At 40.4% G+C, this 18880-nt stretch overlaps 1 protein-coding gene across 2 annotated transcripts in view; it reads left to right on the forward strand.

Moving 5' to 3' along the window:
- The window catches only part of LOC310888684 (microtubule-associated protein 1B-like), a 79480-nt gene extending 61750 nt beyond the window's left edge, over window positions 1-17730 (forward strand). For both annotated transcript variants that reach the window (XM_083815630.1, XM_083815631.1), the window contains 3 exons: window positions 1111-7336; window positions 12222-12460; window positions 13176-17730. In XM_083815630.1, the coding sequence (XP_083671756.1) occupies window positions 1111-7336; window positions 12222-12460; window positions 13176-13331 (6621 nt within the window). In that variant the 3' untranslated portion in view covers window positions 13332-17730. The remainder of the gene's footprint in view (window positions 1-1110; window positions 7337-12221; window positions 12461-13175) is intronic.
- Window positions 17731-18880: the final 1150 nt, after the last annotated feature.

Genomic DNA, 18880 nt, shown 5'->3' on the forward strand with positions numbered 1-18880 from the left:
TGCATCTGACCCCTAAAAGTCACTATCAGTTCACAGTTACTTTTCTGTGAAACCGGAAACCCAAGCTCCTTGCATCTCTGGCTAATTAGTTAAACATAATTACTTTATGACTACATGCAAAACTAGGGGCAAATCCTACTGTTACAGCCATTTCAGTTAAGAAGCCAAACAATTGACTACACATTTCAGCCACCAAGAGATTGCTGCAGTGGCAGGTGTCCAGGGGGTACCTCCCATGGGCTCTGAGGAGGCTCCCTTGGCTCATCTCCACTGGAACCATTAAATACTAGCTTTTAGTTCATCTTGGAACAGAAAAATAGCTCTCGATACTATGGCATAGAATTTCTTGTTTTCTGTGCCTTTATTTCAGCAGCTGTTTTTGGTACTGTCAAAATTAGTGGAGTCATTCTAGATTTTCACTTTTGTGGTCTGTGAGTTTAAAATCAAAGTATTAACAAGAGTATTTTTAATCCTAACATTTTTTTCTTGTTCTTTCTTTAGTCCCGACTTTATATATATTTTAATAAAACGGTATATATATATATTATCATATATTTATAAATATATGCACATATACACCTCACAGTCTCAGAAATACAAAAACTGTGACTCTTTGGATTTCCAAAGCAGCAAATCATTTCTTAGTGTTCTGAAAACCTGCCCTTCAGTCAGTCATACTAATCTCAGAGTGGTGCCAGCTTTTCAGGAGCAAGACTGCAGAAAGAACTGAAGTAATGATGGTGTCATGACATACAGCCCATGTGAGGAGGGGTGGGGAAGGCAACTGCCCCTGGGAGGATGCTGACCTCCTCCAGGCTGCAGGTATTCTGTGCCTGTTAAGAAGATGTGCTGTTTCCCTTAGGTATTTGGACAGCTCTTCTGGATGGACTGGGGCAGCACAGAGACTCTTGAGCCTATGGCAGAGATAGTGGCAGCTCTGGCAGCATTAGCTTCATAGCCCTCATCCCCTCTGAATATAAAAACTTGTACTATCCTCCTATAAAGAGAGAAGGAGGGAAGGGGGAACCTTGGAAAATACTGTGTGCTGGTATTAATTATTAAAAAATGAATCTACATGCATCTTCTTGTGTTTTTGTTTTAAAACCCTAGATTGGTGAATTATTGAGCACCACCCACCCTGCTAATAAAGCCAGCTTAACTCTTTTCTGCCCCGAGGAAGGAGACTGGAAAAATTCTAACCTTGACCGACACAACCTTCAAGACTTTATTAATATTAAACTCAACTCAGCTTCCATATTGCCTGAAATGGAAGGACTCTCTGAATTCACAGAGTATCTGTCAGAATCGGTAGAAGTACCATCACCCTTTGACATTTTGGAACCCCCAACCTCAGGAGGCTTTTTGAAACTCTCCAAACCCTGCTGTTATATTTTCCCAGGTGGAAGAGGGGACTCTGCACTGTTTTCAGTGCATGGATTCAACATGCTTATCAATGGAGGATCTGAAAGAAAATCTTGCTTTTGGAAACTTATCCGACATTTGGACAGGGTAGATTCCATTCTGCTCACTCACATCGGAGATGATAACTTGCCAGGAATCAATAGCATGCTTCAGCGAAAGATAGCCGAATTAGAAGAGGAACAGTCCCAAGGGTCTACTACCAACAGTGACTGGATGAAAAATCTGATCTCACCTGATTTAGGAGTTTTATTCCTTAATGTACCTGAGAACCTGAAGAACCTGAATCCTAACTTTAGAATAAAAAGTAGTATAGAAGAAGCTTGTTTTACTCTCCGGTATTTAAATAAACTGTCTATGAAACCAGAACCTCTTTTCAGAAATGTAGGAAATACCATTGACCCCATCATTTTATTTCAGAAAATGGGGGTTGGCAAACTTGAGATGTATGTGCTCAATCCTGTCAAAAATAGCAAAGAGATGCAATATTTTATGCAACAGTGGAGTGGTACTAGCAAAGATAAAGCTGAATTTCTGCTACCAAATGGCCAAGAACTAGACATTCCATTATCCTATTTTACCTCTGTCTCATCCCTGATTGTGTGGCATCCAGCTAATCCTACGGAAAAAATAATCCGAGTTCTATTTCCTGGAAACAGCACCCAATATAATATTCTAGAAGGACTAGAAAAACTTAAAGACTTAGATTTCCTTAAACAACCCATAGTTACACAAAAAGACCGAACTGTAAACATTGCTAGTCTGGCTGTGAAACAAGCAAAGCTGAAACAACGAACAGACAGCAAGGAGAGTCTCAAGCCTGCTGCAAAGACACCACCAAGCAAGATAGTCAGAAAAGAATCTAAAGAAACATGGGAGCCTGCAAAGCCTAGTCCAGCACTGGAAAAGACTCAGAAATTAGAAGGCAAAGAAAAAGTTCCAGTTAAAAAAGAGAAACCAGCAAAAACAGAGACCAAACCTATAGTGACAGAAAAAGATGGAACAAGTAAAGAAGAGCAAATAGTGAAATCTGAAACTCCTGAAAAACAAGTTACAGATGTAAAATCAAAAGTGGCAAAGGAGAAGACAGTGAAAAAGGAAGTCAAAACAAAACCTGAAGAAAAGAAAGAGGAAAAAGAAAAAACAAAGAAAGAGATTTCTAAAAAAGAGGAGAAAATACTCATCAAAAAAGAGGAAAAACACAAAAAAGAAGAGATCAAGAAAGAAGTTAAAAAAGATGTGAAAAAGGAAGAGAAGGAAAGTAAGAAGGAAGTAAAGAAAGATGCTCCACCAAAGGAAGCTAAAAAAGAAGCGAGGAAGGAAATTAAGAAGGAAGAAAAAGACGCCAAAAAGGACATCAAAAAGGTTTCTAAAGAAGCAAAGAAGACAACTGGTCCTTCAACTGAAGCCAAAAAGCCAGCAGCAAAGCCTAAATCACAAAAGAAGGAGGAGCCTGTTAAAAAGGAAGCAGTACCTGCTGGAAAGCCAAAGGAAAATGGAAAAATTAAGACTGTGAAGAAGGAGATCAAATTCAGTGGAGCACAAGCTGCCCTTGTAGCAGTTGGAACTGTTGCCACAACTGTAACAGTTCTAGCAGCTGCAGAAATTACAGCTAGTGGAAAACAACTTGAAGTGGAAAGATCCCTTATGTCTTCACCAGAGGATTTAACAAAGGATTTTGAAGAATTAAAAGCTGAAGAAGTAGAAACAATAAAAGAAACAAAACCTCAGATTGCATTCATAGAGGATGAACTGAAACTCACTGGCAAAGAACAAAAAGAGGCCTTTGATTCCCAAAAAGAAAAATTAGAAAATGAAGGACCTTCAGAGTCCTCTGATGAAGGTATAACTAACGCAGAGGCTGAGGGTGAGTGTGAACAGACACCCGAAGAATTGGAACCAGTGGAAAAGCACAGGGTTGATGACAATGAAAAGTTTAAAGATGAGGGAACTGGCTTGGCAGAATCATCTGAAGTGGAAGATTATGAGGAAAAGGCAGAGACAGAAGATGCTGAAGATCAAGGTGAAGATGAGGAAGAAAAGACATCATTGGACACCACAAAACTATACATGGAAGAAGCAAGAATAATGGAAGAGAGTTCAGAAGAAATAATGGTCAAAGAAGATGCTAACATTAAAGATGAAAAATATATTGAAAAGGCAGATTATGAGGCATCAGGTGAACAATGTGAAGAAGACGGGGAAGAAGCAGTAGAAAAGGCAGAAACTGAAGAAACTGAGGAAGAGGAGGAAGACAAAACAGAAGGCATCAGCGATAAAGAGGAGACTGAAAAAATAGAAGCTAAAGAAGATTATGTAATGTCTGTTGTAGATAAAGCTGCAGAAGCTGGTGAAGTTGAAGATAAATATGGCCTACTCATAATTACACCAACAAAATGCTCAGAGCCTCAGTCTCCAGCAGTTGAACTGGCCTCTCCAATCCATGATGAGACATTACCTGGTGATTCAGAAAGTGAAGCTATTGTTTCTGATGAAGAAAATAGAAATCAACCTGAGGAATTCACTGCTATTTTGGGTTATACACAGTCTACCATCGAAATACCTAGTGAACCAACTCCAATGGATGAAATGTCTACACCCCGGGATGTCATGAGTGATGAAACTAACAATGAGGACAGTGACTCAACTTATCAGGAGTATGCGAACATCACCAAGTATGAGGCATCACTGTACTCTCAAGAGTTTGGTAGACTTAAACTTTCTACACTTCTGGATGCTTTTAATGGATTATCTGAAGGAACCAAAACAGAGGCCACAGAAGGTAGAGACTATAATGCCTCAGCGTCTACCATCTCGCCACCTTCTTCATTAGAGGAAGACAAATTCTGCAAATCTGCATTCCAGGATGTATACTGGCAAAAAGAAAATGAAACCCAAGGCACTACTAAATTAGAAATCAAAGAAACCTGTTCAGAAAATGTTGGTGGAAAATGTAGTCCAGCCAAGAGTCCATCTGAGAATTTGTCCCCTCTATCACCAGTTGCCAAAACACCACTGAGTGAACGTAGTGTGAACTTTTCACTTACTCCCAATGAGATCAAGGTCTCGGCTGAGAATGTCCCCATTGCTACGTTGCCTGATGTACATCAAGAAGTTGCCAAAGAGCACTGTGCAAGCCTTGAAGATATAACATTAGAAGTAGTATCTCCCTCACAGTCTTCTGCTGGTAGTGCTGGCCACACACCTTATTATCAGTCTCCCACTGCTGAAAAATCCAGCCAGCTTCCCTCTGAAACCAGTGAAAAGTCAACAGAAGCTCCAGTTAGCTTTGAATTCAGTAAAGTCAAAGATGAGTCTTCAAAACCCATAATAAGCCCTATGGATGAACCTGTGCCAGATTCAGAATCTCCTATTGAAAAGGTTCTCTCACCTCTACGGAGTCCACCACTGATAGGTTCAGAGACCACTTACGATACATTTTTGAGCGATGATGTAAAGTGTCCCACCAGAGATTATGGAAGTCCCTCTAAGGGAATACCTGAAAAAGAAAAAACACCTGTTCAGATGAGCCCAGCTTCTGAAGGCAGCTCTGTGGGCCTTTGCCAAGAAAAAAAAGATGAAAAAAGCATGGAGTTTATGGTAATTAAGGAAAGCTTCAGCCTAGAAAGGAAAATGGAGGATACAGAACCCAGCAACTCCCAGTCTTCATTGGTCTTGGATGACCGGAAGTTAACAGGTGATCTCTCACCTACTCAAATAGATATCAGTCAGTTCAGTTCTTTAAAAGAAGACACCAAAATGTCAATTTCTGAAGGCACTGTTTCTGACAAGTCTGCAACTCCTGTTGATGAGGTCATAGCAGAAGACACCTATTCCCATATAGGAGTAGCTTCTGTCTCTACAGCATCTGTTGCTACTAGTTCATTTCCAGAACCAACTACTGATGATGTATCTCCTTTGCATGCTGAGGTTGGATCCCCCCACTCTACAGAAGTTGACGATTCCCTTTCAGTGTCAGTTGTACAAACACCAACAACGTTTCAGGAAACAGAAATGTCTCAGTCTAAGGAGGAGTGCCCAAGGTCTACGTCAATTTCTCCACCAGATTTCCCACCTAAAACCGCAAAATCAAAAACCCTTATGCATGATCACAGATCTCCTGAGCAGTCAGTAGAATTTGGCCAGGAGGCCCCTGAGCAGTCTTTAGCAATGGACTTTAGTAGGCAATCTCCAGAATATCCTACTGTAGGCACAAGTATACACCATATATCTGAAAATGGACCAGCAGAAGTAGATTATAGTCCTTCAGATATACAGGAGCCAACTTTTGCACAGATTTCCCCTGTGGAGCAGACATCTTACTCTCAGGAGAAGGATATTTCAGAAATTATTTCAGTTTCTCAAACTGAAGCTTCATCTTCAACTTCATCAGCTCATACACCTTCCCAGGTAACTTCACCACTGCTAGAGGAAACTTTTTCAGGTGCTGGTTCACCCAGAGATATGTCACTGCATTCTTCTTTTACCTCAGAAAAGGTACAGAGCCTAGGAGAAAGGCTGTTTCCAAAGTCTGACCCATCTCCACTAACTCCAAGGGAATCTTCTCCTCTATACTCTCCTAGTTTTCCAGATTCACCTCCTGTAATCACAGAAGTGGTTTCAGCTAGTTACACAGCTTCACTGTCACTGCAAGTGCCCTCTGACAAAGCATTTGGTAAACAGGCTGTCATATTACGGGAACCTCTAACAAAGCACAGCCCAGAACTTTTATTCAACCCAGAAAAAATAGGTTCAGCGATAAGCAGCAGGTCACCAGAAGAGCTTAGTTATTCTTATGAGGCCACAGAGAAAACTACTAGGTCACCAGAGGATATTAGCTACTCCTATGAGGCAGTTGGAAAATCTACTAGATCATCTCAGGCCACAGATTATTCCTATGAGAGAATTAGGAAAGCTACCAGATCACTTGATGCTATGGATTCTTCCTATGAGACAACAGGGAAAACCACTAAGTCACCAGAAGCCATTAGCTACTGCTATGAGACAACTGGGAGAACCACCAGGTCACCAGAGACCATGGCTTACTCCTGTGAAATAACTGGGAAAGCCACCAGCTCACCTGAAGTTAGTAGCTATTGCTATGAAGCAAGTGCACATTTTACTCCAGGAAAATCATTAGCAGAATCTTGTCAGGATGTTGATTTATGTCTTGTGTCCTCCTGCGAATATAAACATTCTAAAACTGAACTTTCACCTTCATTTATCAACCCAAATCCCCTTGAGTGGTTTGCAAGGGAACAGTTTCAAGATCAAGAAAAGCCATTAACTCAATCTGGGGGAGCCCATCCACCTTCTGGGGGAAAGCAGCAAGAGCGTCAGTGTGATGAAACCCCTCCTACATCAGTGAGCGATTCTGCCCCATCTCAGACTGATTCAGATGTTCCCCCCGAGACTGAGGAATGTCCTTCCATCACTGCAGATGCTAACATTGACTCAGAAGATGAATCAGAAACCATTCCAACAGACAAGACAATTGCATACAAACACATTGACCCACCACCTGTCCCAATTCAGGATCGCAGCCCTTCCCCTAGGCACCCTGATGTCTCCATGGTTGATCCAGAGGCTTTGCCAGTCGATCAGAATTTGGGTAAACCTTTGAAGAAGGACCTCAAAGAAAAGACAAAAACAAAAAAGCAGGGCACTAAGACCAAGTTGTCTTCTCCTGTTAAAAAAAGTGATGGTAAATCAAAAGAAGTGGCTTCACCAAAACCAGCTGTAAGAGATTCTTTAGACAAAATTTCCCAAACAGCTTCTCCAAAAAAGGAGTTTGTGGAGAAGAGAACCAAAAATATCTCTAATCCAGATGTGAAGTCCCAAGTGGAAGAGAAAGATAAGGATATCAAGAATGCAACAAATACAACAGCATCCAAGTCAGCAAAGACTGCAACCACAGGTAAAGGCAGATAGGATCTCCCTAGTGTTAAGATTTTCTTAGTTGTTTCAATGAAGTTAGGTTGTCTTTATGTCAGTTGAGAATGCAATTTACAGCAAACACCCAAAGAAAGTCCATGCTTTAAAAATAAATCCAGAGTGTAAAGGCTGCATTTAAATGAATGAAATATGCTGAATTAACTTTTGCAATCAGGGAAACTATATGCATCAGTTTGCTCAGATGTAAAGAATTAGAGTGAGTACATCAAATATAAAAAGATTAATACTAGCTGTCTAAATTAGTTAACCAACTAATAGAATTAAAAGTATTGCTTTTGTAGGTGAAGTGAAATTAGTAGTAAAGTGACCCATTTTATTCATTGTAAGAATCATGTAGGCATAATGCTCTTAACATAAACCAATTCATTTTAATTTTGTGAGAGGCAAAGGTGATATAGGACATTGGATGTGTTTATTACTTTGCTGGATTCTTTTTAAAGAGTATTTTAAAAATAGCAGTAAGAGCACTTTCAGTGAGCTAAGCATGTACATCACATAATCTGGTTAAAGTCTTATGCTATCAATGATGGCTAAACATATGGAAAGTTAATGTTATTTTGAATGACTGTTGTGTAGTCTAAGTAGTAATAAAATATGAATTATATCACTGAAGGAAGCATTGTGCTAATATGTTGTTTCTGGCAGATCTTGTTACAGAGCATTTTGAGGATACTTTGATTTTGCTGTTGTCATCAGGACTGATATTCTATTGAAAGCTTTTTACAAGACGCAAGTCTCGGATTCAGTACAAGCAAACCAGCATTCAGCTGTCTGTAGCTTCCCCATTTTCAGTGGTCTACTCTTCCTTTCATACACCATCATTTGCAGGTCTCTGTTAAGAGATGCTTTTCAAAGTAGTGGTATAGTTCCTCATGCTGTACATTTCTCCAGCACTTTAGCTCTCTATTAGATTCTTCTTCCTTGAAGCATACTTCTCAAACATACACTAGAGCTTAAGACAAGGCTCTATTTGATATTGACATTTAGGTGTAAAATATAATGTCTAATACTTTATCCAATGTTGGTATTCACAGTTCAAAAGGTCTATCACAGACTTTTTATCACAGATGATCAAAGATTTTATAACATATGCAGTAGTTAAAATGCTCTAATTCAGGAAAACTTATCATATTATGATGCTTATTTGACATATTGCTCTCTGATGAATATCATCAGGTCATGTTAGACAATTGTAATGGACTTTCCTGGCCTTTCAATATGTAACCCTTAATAAAGTGTATTGCTCAGATAATTTAGTTTACCAAACTTCATACTCCGTAATTTCATGGAGAGGTTAATAAAACATAAATGGTGATCATCTAAATACAATTACTGATTGAATCCTGATTGTCAGGTCACTCTGTGATTCAATGTGTGACAAAAGCAGCTTTTTTGAAATATTTTTAGTGCTAGTGTTTAAACTTTGAACTTCCTTTTGACTGAAGCTCTTCTTAGAACAGGTACTACACTATGTATAGCAGCAAAACCACTCTTCCCCTTACTTTTTGCGACGTGGCTAATTTGTGTATGCAAATAAGGAACTAGCAGGCAAACAAATACTTGTTCTTAGTTCCCTGAAGCAATTGAATTAGGAAATTTCACTGTCCTCCCAAGTTCCTCTTTGCCCCTCTTTCTGCTCTCATGTAGTAGCTTCCTGATGCTCCTGTAAGACAGCCTGAAAATATCAACAGCTGCTATGCTGATACCCCAAATCTCAAGACTGCTTAAAATCTGCATGACTTCCTGTGTGATCCTAAGTTTTATAATCATGCATACCCAAGACTTTTGAAAAGCTGTGATTCTTAACTTGAAAAATAGAATCACAGAATCATAGAATGGCCTGGGTTGAAAAGGACCTTAAAGATCATCTAGTTTCAACCCCCCCTGCTCTGGGCAGGGTTGCCAACCGCTAGAGCAGGCTGCCCAGAGCCGCATCCAGCCTGGTCTTGAATGTCTCCAGGGATGGGGCATCCACAACCTCCCTGAGCAACCTGTTCCAGTGCCTCACCACCCTCTGAGTGAAAAACTTTCTCCTAATCTCTAACCTAAATCTCCCGTCTTAGTTTAAAACCATTCCCCCTTGTCCTATCACTATCAACACATATGAACAGGCATTCCCCCTCCTGTTTATACGCTCCCTTCAAGTACTGGACGGCCGCAATGAGGTCTCCCCGGAGCCTTCTCCTCTCCAAGCTAAACAAGCCCGGTTCCCTCAACCTTTCTGCATAGGAGAGGTGCTCCAGCCCTCTGATCATCTTAGTGGCCCTCCTCTGGACCCGTTCCAAGAGCTCCACATCCTTCTTGTGCTGGGGGCCCCAGGCCTGCACGCAGTATTCCAGGTGGGGTCTCACAAGAGCAGAGTAGAGGGGGGACAATCACCTCCCTCTCCCTGCTGGCTACCCCTTTTTTAATGCAGCTGTTGTGGTTTAACCCGGCTGGCAGCTAAACACCACACAGCCGTTCGCTCACCCTCCCCCCTCCCTCTCTGGGATGGGGGAGAGAAACGGGAAAGTGAAGCCTGTGAGTTGAGATAAAGACAGTTTATTAAGACAGGAAAATAATAATAACAATAATAATAATAATAGTGATAATGGTAATAGTATTAACAATAATAATGTGTAAGAAACAAGTGATGCACAATGCAATTGCTCACCACCCGCTGACCGATGCCCAGCCTATTCCCGAGCAGCCGGCCCCCCCACCCCGGCCAGCCACCCCTATATATTGTTTAGCATGACGTCAGATGGTATGGAATACCCCTTTGGCCAGTTTGGGTCAGCTGTCCTGGGTCTGTCCCCTCCCAGCTCCTGCTGCACCCCCAGCCTGCTCGCTGGCAGGACAGAGCAAGAAGCCGAAAAGTCCTTGGCCTGGTGTAAACACTGCTCTGCAACAATTAAAACATCAGCATGTTATCAGCGCTCTTCTCATCCTAATCCAAAACATAGCACCCTACCAGCTACTATGAGCTACTTAACTCTGTCCTAACTGGAACCAGGACAGCAGCCCAGGACATAGTTGGCCTTCTGGGCTGCAAGCGCGCACTGCTAGCTCATGTCCAGTTTCTCATCCATCAGGACCCCCAAGTCCTTCTCCGCAGACTGCTCTCAAGTTCTTCTTCGCCCAGTCTATATAAATACCTGGGATTGCCCCAGCCCAAGTGCAACGCCTTTCACTTGGCCTTGTTGAACCTCATTAGGTTCTCATGGACCCACTTCTCCAGCCTGTCTAGGTCCCTCTGGATGGCATCCCTTCCCTCTACTGTATCCACTGCACCGCTCAGCTTGGTGTCATCGAGGGTGCACTTGATTCCATTTCCTATGTCATTGATAAAGATGTTGAAGAGCACCGGTCCCAAGACTGACCCCTGAGGGACACCGCTTGTGACCGGCCTCCACCCAGACATAGAACCGTTGACCACAACCCTTTGGCTGCGACCGGCCAACCAATTCTTTATCCACCTAACAGTCCATCCTTCAAATCCATACCTCTCCAATTTAGAGAGAAGAATGTGGTGAGGGACCATATCAAAGGCTTTGCTCAAGTCCAGGTAGATGATATCCATCACCCTTCCTTTGTCACTCCATCATAGAAGGTCACCAGATTGGTTAGGCAAGATCTGCCTTTGGTGAAGCTGTGCTGGCTGTCTCGAATCACCTCTTTATCTCGTGCATGCCTTAACATGTCTTCCAGGAGGATCTGCTCCATGATCTTCCCAGGCACAGAGGTGAGGCTCACCGGCCTGTAGTTCCCCGGGTCTTCCTTTCTCCCTTTCTTAAAAATGGGAGTAATGTTTCCCTTTTTCCAGCCACCGGGGACTTCACCAGATAGCCATGATTTTTCAAATATGATGGAGAGTGGCTCGGCAACCACATCAGCCATCTCTCTCAGCACCCTGGGATGTATATCATCTGGCCCCATGGACTTGTACACATCCAATTTCCTTAGGCAGTCCCAGACTTGTTCCACTGTCACAGTGGGACGGAATCTGCTCCTCTCACCCTCTCCTCGAGGTTCAGGGTCCTGACAGACATAGGATACTTGACCACCAGTGAAGACTGAGGCAAAGCACTTATTGAGTACCTCAGCTTTTTCCATATCTGAGGAAGCCAGTTCTCCCGTCTCGTTTATCAGAGGGGGAACACTCTCCTTGGCCTTTCTCCTCCTGCCTATGTATCTGTAGAACCCCTTCTTGTTATTCTTCACATCCCTTGCCAAGTTCAGCTCCATCTGTGCTTTGGCTTTCCTGATCCCATCTCTACACATCCAGACGACACCCCTGTATTCCTCCCAGGCTACACAACCCTGCTTCCACTTCCTGTACATTTCCCTCTTTTCCCTCAGTTTAAGCTGCAGGTCCTTGCTCAGCCATGCCAGTCGCCTGCCTCCTCTGCTTGATTTCTTCTGCTGGGGGATGGAGAGCTCTTGCACTCTCAGAAGGGTGTCCTTAAATTTTACTTACTTTACCTTAATTTACTGAATGGTAATTCAGTATTCATGGCCCTGCGTAGTAATTGTTGGATAATAATAGCATATTACTGGGAAAGGTTTAGTCAGTTGTTGGTTATGTGGTAGTGAGCTTTTATTGTATTGTATAGTTAGTTACATTTATTATTTTTTCCTCTTAGTACAGTCATAACTGGGATACAACAAATCTGGAAAGTGTCATTAGGAGGGTAATGCCATAACTGTTTCAGAGGACACAGAAGTACAGCTGTAGCTATGTAATGCTTAACAAACAGCAGCTATTTTAAGGAATATCACCTCAGCAATTATAACAGTAATTAGGAAATGCATGTTTTTAACCAGCCTATAACCAGATATATTCTTTTATTGTTTTATTTCCAAAGGAACTGGGAATACTAAGTTGGCAAAATCTACGGTGGTGCCTCCAGGACCTCCAGTGTATTTGGATCTGGTGTACATTCCCAACCACAGCAATAGCAAGAATGTCGACATTGAGTTTTTCAAGAGGGTGCGGTCATCCTACTATGTGGTGAGCGGGAATGATTCTACAGCCGAGGAACCGAGCAGGACTGTTCTAGACTCCCTGCTGGAGGGCAAAGCCCAGTGGGAGAGTAACATGCAGGTAAGCTCTTCACTAGTATTTCTACCTGGAACTTTAAACTTCTCTGGGAAGCAACTATGGGAAGCCAGAGCATTGCTGGAGTGGATGGCGACTGCTCGGGACATGGGATTTCCAGCCAGGGCACCTCGTTTCACCAATAATGTGAGAGGACACCCAAGTGAAGCACAGAGCTGCACCATACTCAGCCACTCCCCCATTTCTGGCCCATCTGACCTGTCCCTGGAGAATAAAACAGTTTGGAATTCCTGGTTTAGAGAGCCATTTAGCTGTTTCATGCTATTGCTATACCATATATGATCCAAGTTTGGAAACCTTGCAGTTTGTAGGTAGGAAAGAAAAGTGAATGTTTCATGATTTGTATAGTAATCACATACACTTGGAAACTTCTTGTACCTTTCCAACATGGTAAATAAATAAACAAAATATTTGGCCATAATCTGAAGAGCTATCAGTACAGACAACAGCCTGCTACTTCTCTGGAAAGCTGCATCTCAGCAGCTTATAGAACCAAAGCTGCTTCTTTACAGTCATTTCATCTTATTTACATATTTACTTATTTCCTTTTATCCATTCATTTACCTAAGTATTTATTGCATAAAGAGCCACTCTTTCCAAAAGGGAAACATGCTTGTTGGCCAGGACTTCTAACAGACATTTTTCTTATCAGTTGTTTCTGCTGTCAATTCCTGAGGAGTTATCCTGTTTTGTGTTGCAGGTGACCTTAATCCCAACCCATGACTCAGAAGTGATGAGAGAATGGTACCAAGAGACCCATGAGAAACAGCAGGACCTCAACGTCATGGTTTTGGCAAGCAGCAGCACTGTTGTCATGCAAGATGAATCTTTTCCCGCATGCAAAATTGAACTGTAAGAATGAGACCATGCACCACAACATTAAACTTTGTTTCCAGAAATTCTTCAGTTTGAAAACACCTTTTATAAAAATTCAACCCATCTATTTCAGCTGCTGAACTATATACCTGCCGAATGCTATACTGTGTCACAATGATGTAAGTCACTAATATTTTTCAGTCTTTGCTAATTACTAAGGGAAATAACAGTATTCCCACAGTAGGTTTCATAGCACTGTGACAGTACAGATCCAGTTTCATCTCCTCTGAATATTTGGAAAGCATGCACTAGCAACTCCAACTGACTTCTGTCAGATAGAGGCATTTGCCCTCTAAAGAAACACAAAGAGAGAGAAAGAGAGAGAGGGTTAGGAGGAGAAAGTAATAAAAAATTAGATCTGCTTTAGTCTCATGGCAACAGATGTATTGCTTGATGCAGTTTGCAGTTTTAAATTTGTATCAGTCTGAGCTATAGCAAAGGGGGTCCTTACTTTACAGAATTGTTAGCTGGAAAATAAGAAGCGGCAGAATGTGGCTGGGAAGGGATATACAACCTAAACTCTCATTAGCAGTTTTCCACTTTAATTTGAACTCTGCATACTGACATACCATAACAATCACAGGCCAAATATATACATAGTCTGAACCCATTCAGAATTTTAAAACCTTCCTTTCAACATGCAGAACTGTTGGTCTAAGGCATGCTCCCAGTGAAAATACACTTATGCCACTCAGAACTGACCAGTCCACATGCTTAACTGTCAACTGTTGATTGACTGAAGTAAAATATCAAAGCAGTTGGAAGTATATACAGTATACAATTTGCCTTAGAACGTGACTTGAATGTATAAAGAAACTTGCACTTATTTTTTACTGTTGAGACATCAAATTTATAAAACATCTGTGTAGGATCATAGTTACACCAGTAAAGTGTGAGTGTGCATGTATGGTACTAGAAACCTATCTGACTAGTCAAACAGCTTGGTGCTATGAATTACATATGTTAGTCATGTGTGCACTTCATTGATGCACCTGGACAGCTCAACAAGGCAAGGCAAGCATTTTTTCCAAAGTTTCTTTTGTATTGTGGAAGCAAGATTGAAGTGGTGTCCAGTATCAGAATTGCAAAACTTAGCAAAACATTCAGGATGATGAAAAAGGTTACCTGCAAGTCTGTACAGTATTCATCCTTCCTTGGTTTTACCTTGTTTTATTTGTTTAATTTAAGAGTGAATGTGGGAATAAATGTACAGAAACCTTTCTTTTAGTGCTGCATGAACTTTTAATAGATGAATTTTTAAAAAAAGTTTTAATTTACAGGAAAATGCAAAGAAAAAAAATTCAGGTAAAGGCAACTTTTTCTTAGTAGTTTTGTAAGACAAATGAATAATTTGTTTAAGGTTCTAGTAAGAATAGATATTGAGGTAAAATTTATTGAAAATAGTCAACTGCCAATACCTTGCAGTGGGGGGCACCCTGGTGGTAAAATTAACCTATTGATGATAACAGAAAACGGGATTTGAAATGTTGATTGCCTAATATTTACAAGGGTGTAGCCTACATTCTCAACCCTCACAAGATCTTGAAAAAAGATGCAATAAACTAAAACAAGTCTTTCCTTTCCTTTCCTTTCCTTTCCTTTCCTTTCCTTTCCTTTCCTTTCCTTTCCTTTCCTTTCCTTTCCTTTCCTTTCCTTTCCTTTCCTTTCCTTTCCTTTCCTTTCCTTTCCTTTCCTTTCCTTTCCTTTCCTTTCCTTTCCTTTCCTTTCCTTTCCTTTCCTTTCCTTTCCTTTCCTTTCCTTTCCTTTCCTTTCCTTTCCTTTCCTTTCCTTTCCTTTCCTTTCCTTTCCTTTCCTTTCCTTTCCTTTCCTTTCCCCCCTTCCTTACCTTCTCTAGATTGCTTGCAGAGGAAACAGCATATAGAACAGTTCCATGATTTAAAATAGTTTGGATTTTTTTTAACCTCAGAAGTTTTACCCCAATAAAAACATATTGTTACATTGTAGAAGGTTTGTGAACTGGAATTTGAAGAATGTGCAAAAGCCTCCAAAATGGAGATATGTGCTGGTCTGTATGATTCACCATTATGGCTGGTATTAAGTTTCATAATGTAGTGGACGGACTATGACCTCATTTTATTTTATTTACTTATAATTTATTTCAAATTTACATTTTGTAGGATATTTTTATTTAATAGGCATATGTTTGCGCTCCTAATTTTTGTGATTTTTTTTTTATATACTGCTTTACGACTCTTTAAATGTGGGCTCTTGAGGCCTGTTTAATACTGTAAATTACTGTTTGTCAGTTGTTGGGATTTTCAATTTATTTTTAACATTATCTGTTTTTTTTGTGTGTCTCTAGCAATATTGCTTTATTAACCTTTTAAGTTGAAAAGAATAACTCAGAGTTGTAAAGAATAACCCAGAATGACTATGGCACAAAAAACAGATGGAAATGTATTGTGAAATTAAGCGTGTTTGCTGGGCTCATAATCATTAACTTAAAATTGCCTTTGTAATACATAGCCTTCAAAGGCCTTTCTGCAATTCTTTCTGTTTTGTCTACTTTCTTACATAGGTAAGAAAGATTTCAAACTTTTTGAGTGGGTAGGAACAGATTTTCTGATTTTCTGACAATATCTGAAATGTTTTGTACCTCTGCTTTGATAGAAAATCTCTTTTAAGTACAGCAGTGGTCCAGAGACTAATCTAACTTATGCCAATGTGAATCAGGAACAATTTCACTGCAATCAGAGAAGTTAGAGTCATTTGGTCCTACTGTAAATGAAATTAGAATCAAGCCTTAAATCTCCCCAAGTAAGTTTGTGATGACTCAAGCATTTGTTTTACTTTAAAAAAAAAAAAAGTAGTTAAAACCAATCTTAAAATGTACATTCATTTTTTGCTACTACAATAATATTAAAAACCCAGTCTGGCTCTTCTGAGGTATTGTAATGCCTGTTCCATCTATTCCCTTTTAAATGGCAACTGTGTCTGGGTGTAACACAGTGATGAACTCCTCCATTAGCTCCTTTTACCCTTAATGTCTTTCCTGCCTGTGGAACTGATCTAACTGTGCTCGTCATAATACTACACGATTAGCTTAGTAACAGTCATCAAAATGTACTGTGTGCATTAACAATGAGTGCTGTTGATCAGCATAGATTTCTAGGAGCATGGTTTGTTATTGATTAATTATAAAAAAATCAGTATTTGAGTGCAAAGGGCACACCATTTAAATTATGGTATTATACATAATAGCATGCCCAGTCATGATCTTTATGCTATTACTATATTCGTTCATAAAATTAAATGAAGAATTAACTTTAGAGATCACCGCCCACTCCTGAACTTGGACAGGGTCTCTCTCGCATGCCTTTTCCAAGTCCTGTGGTGGGCCTAAATTCATTGACCTCAACTTTTCACCCCATCTTTTATAGAATTCACTTTTGATTTTTTAAAATTATCTTACATACTGTGGTGAATGGAGATAACTGTGTATATAATTCTTTTTAATTGTCTACAATAGCTTATGCATTTTAGGACAGTTCTGGTACTCATTTACTAATGTTTAATCAATTTGTTGAATTTTCAATCCCTCCCACCGCAAGCAAGTCAGCTCCACAGAGCGCTTATTGTGCATTTGGGACATTTTTGTCATATGCTTCACTTTGTTCGTCTGTTGCCAGAGGTTCTTGTTCAGTAATGTTTTGAGAGAAATAGTAATTTTGTTGGTCTGGACTTATTAGAAAAGGAAAAAGTATAATGTTTGCACTTGAAAGAAACTGTAAGCTTTCATCTTCACATAATTGAACAAAACACTAAAAGCAACTGGGGTAAGTATTTCTTAGAATGCAGTTATATCGTTCACCTGGTTTTAAAATGTTTGCTATTTAAAATTAAAAAAAAAAAAAAAAGAAAAAAGTCTGTTTATTGTGACAAAAAAATAAAAAAAAAAAACAACAAAAAATACTGAAAGGAGAAAAAAGGAAGGAAAAAAAATAAAAAGCTTCTCTGCACTAGATGGTGGGAGCTATCTGTTCAAGACTGAGCTGTAATCACAAATGAAAAAGAACAAATCTGAAATATGTTTTCATGCATTTGCATGCGGCCATTATTTTCCAAGCTATGGAAAGGAAGAGTCTTGTTGCTGTCTGAGAAGCACTTCACACACCTCCTCTCTCTTGTTCTGAATGGTGTTTGTGTCGGTCTGCAGCTGTGTATGGTATTATGTCTTATAATCCTGAATCACTTCTATTCTATCCAATCATATCTACCATAGAAAAGTAGTTTCCAGTGAAAGTAATATGTAGTGCTTTTATGATATTTGTGTGCAATATCCCCTCTTCCACTGAGGATATTTGATGTAAAGGAAACAAACTCAGTTCCACAATAAAATACAAAAGTGGTAAAGTGGTGTTGACCTGTTTCTTGTCCTTGTCTATGCATGTATTTGTAAGTTTTCCCTATCCTTCAGTCATGACTACCTACTATACAGAACTTTTTTCAAAAGATCAGTGACTATTTAAACACTAGATAAGAACCAAACTCTATTTAGAAATTGGAAAATAAATGAAGATTACTTTTATTTCTTATGGTGTAAAACATTACTATGATGTACCATGATGTGGCTTCTTTTAGTTCTCATTTCTGTATTCCTCAGTAGCATGAGAAAACACCTCATTTTCAGTAAGTACACATTCAAGTGGCTGTGTCAGAGATGATACCCAATAAAGCTACATCAAACTGAGCCCACCCTGGTTTGAAAAGAGATCTGTTCCACACCAGAGAGCTGCAAGTTAACAAGAGTGCATTGCTTGTCTCCAGAGAACATGGACCCTTCACAACCACTGTTGCCCTGTAATCCTGGTGAGAGGGGATGGGGTCAGCTAGCATGGAGTATTTGGGAGAAGCAGGGAGTCAAGACAAAACTGTACTTTCATGCTCTCAGTTTTTTGTGTTTTTTTTTTTTTTTTTTTTTTACTTTATAGACTCTTGTCCTCTACTCCTGTTAAAGGGATGTTGTATGATCAGGCTTTCTGCTTTTGTAGCCGACTTGAGGCCATTGCCTCACATCCTATCACTTGTCACCTGAGGAAAGAAACCAACACCCTACTTGCTACAACCTCCTTTCAGATAATTGCAGAGAGCAACGAGGTCTCCCCTTAGCCTCCTTTTCTCCAGACTAAAGAGCCCCAGTTCCCTCAGCTTCGCCTCATAGGTCGTTTTCTAGTTCCTTCACCAGCTTTGTTGCCCTTCTCTCTGCGCATGCTCATGCAACTCAATATCCTTCTTGTAGTGAGGGGCCCAAGAAACCACAAAGTACTCAAGGTATGGTCTCACCAGTGCCAAGTACAAGGGGACAACCACTTCCCTTGTCCTGCCAGTCACACTATTTCTGATGCAGGCCAGGATGCCACTGGCCTTCTTGACCACCTGGGCACACTGCAGGCTCATGTTCAACTGGCTGTCAACCAGCACCCCTAGGTCCTTTTCTGCTAGGTAACTTTCCAGACGCTTTTCCCCATGCCTATACTGCTGCATGCAGTTGTTCCTTCCTACCCTCAA

Source organism: Anser anser (assembly GCF_964211835.1).
Source record: "Anser anser genome assembly, chromosome: W".
Taxonomy (NCBI): Eukaryota; Metazoa; Chordata; class Aves; order Anseriformes; family Anatidae; genus Anser; species Anser anser.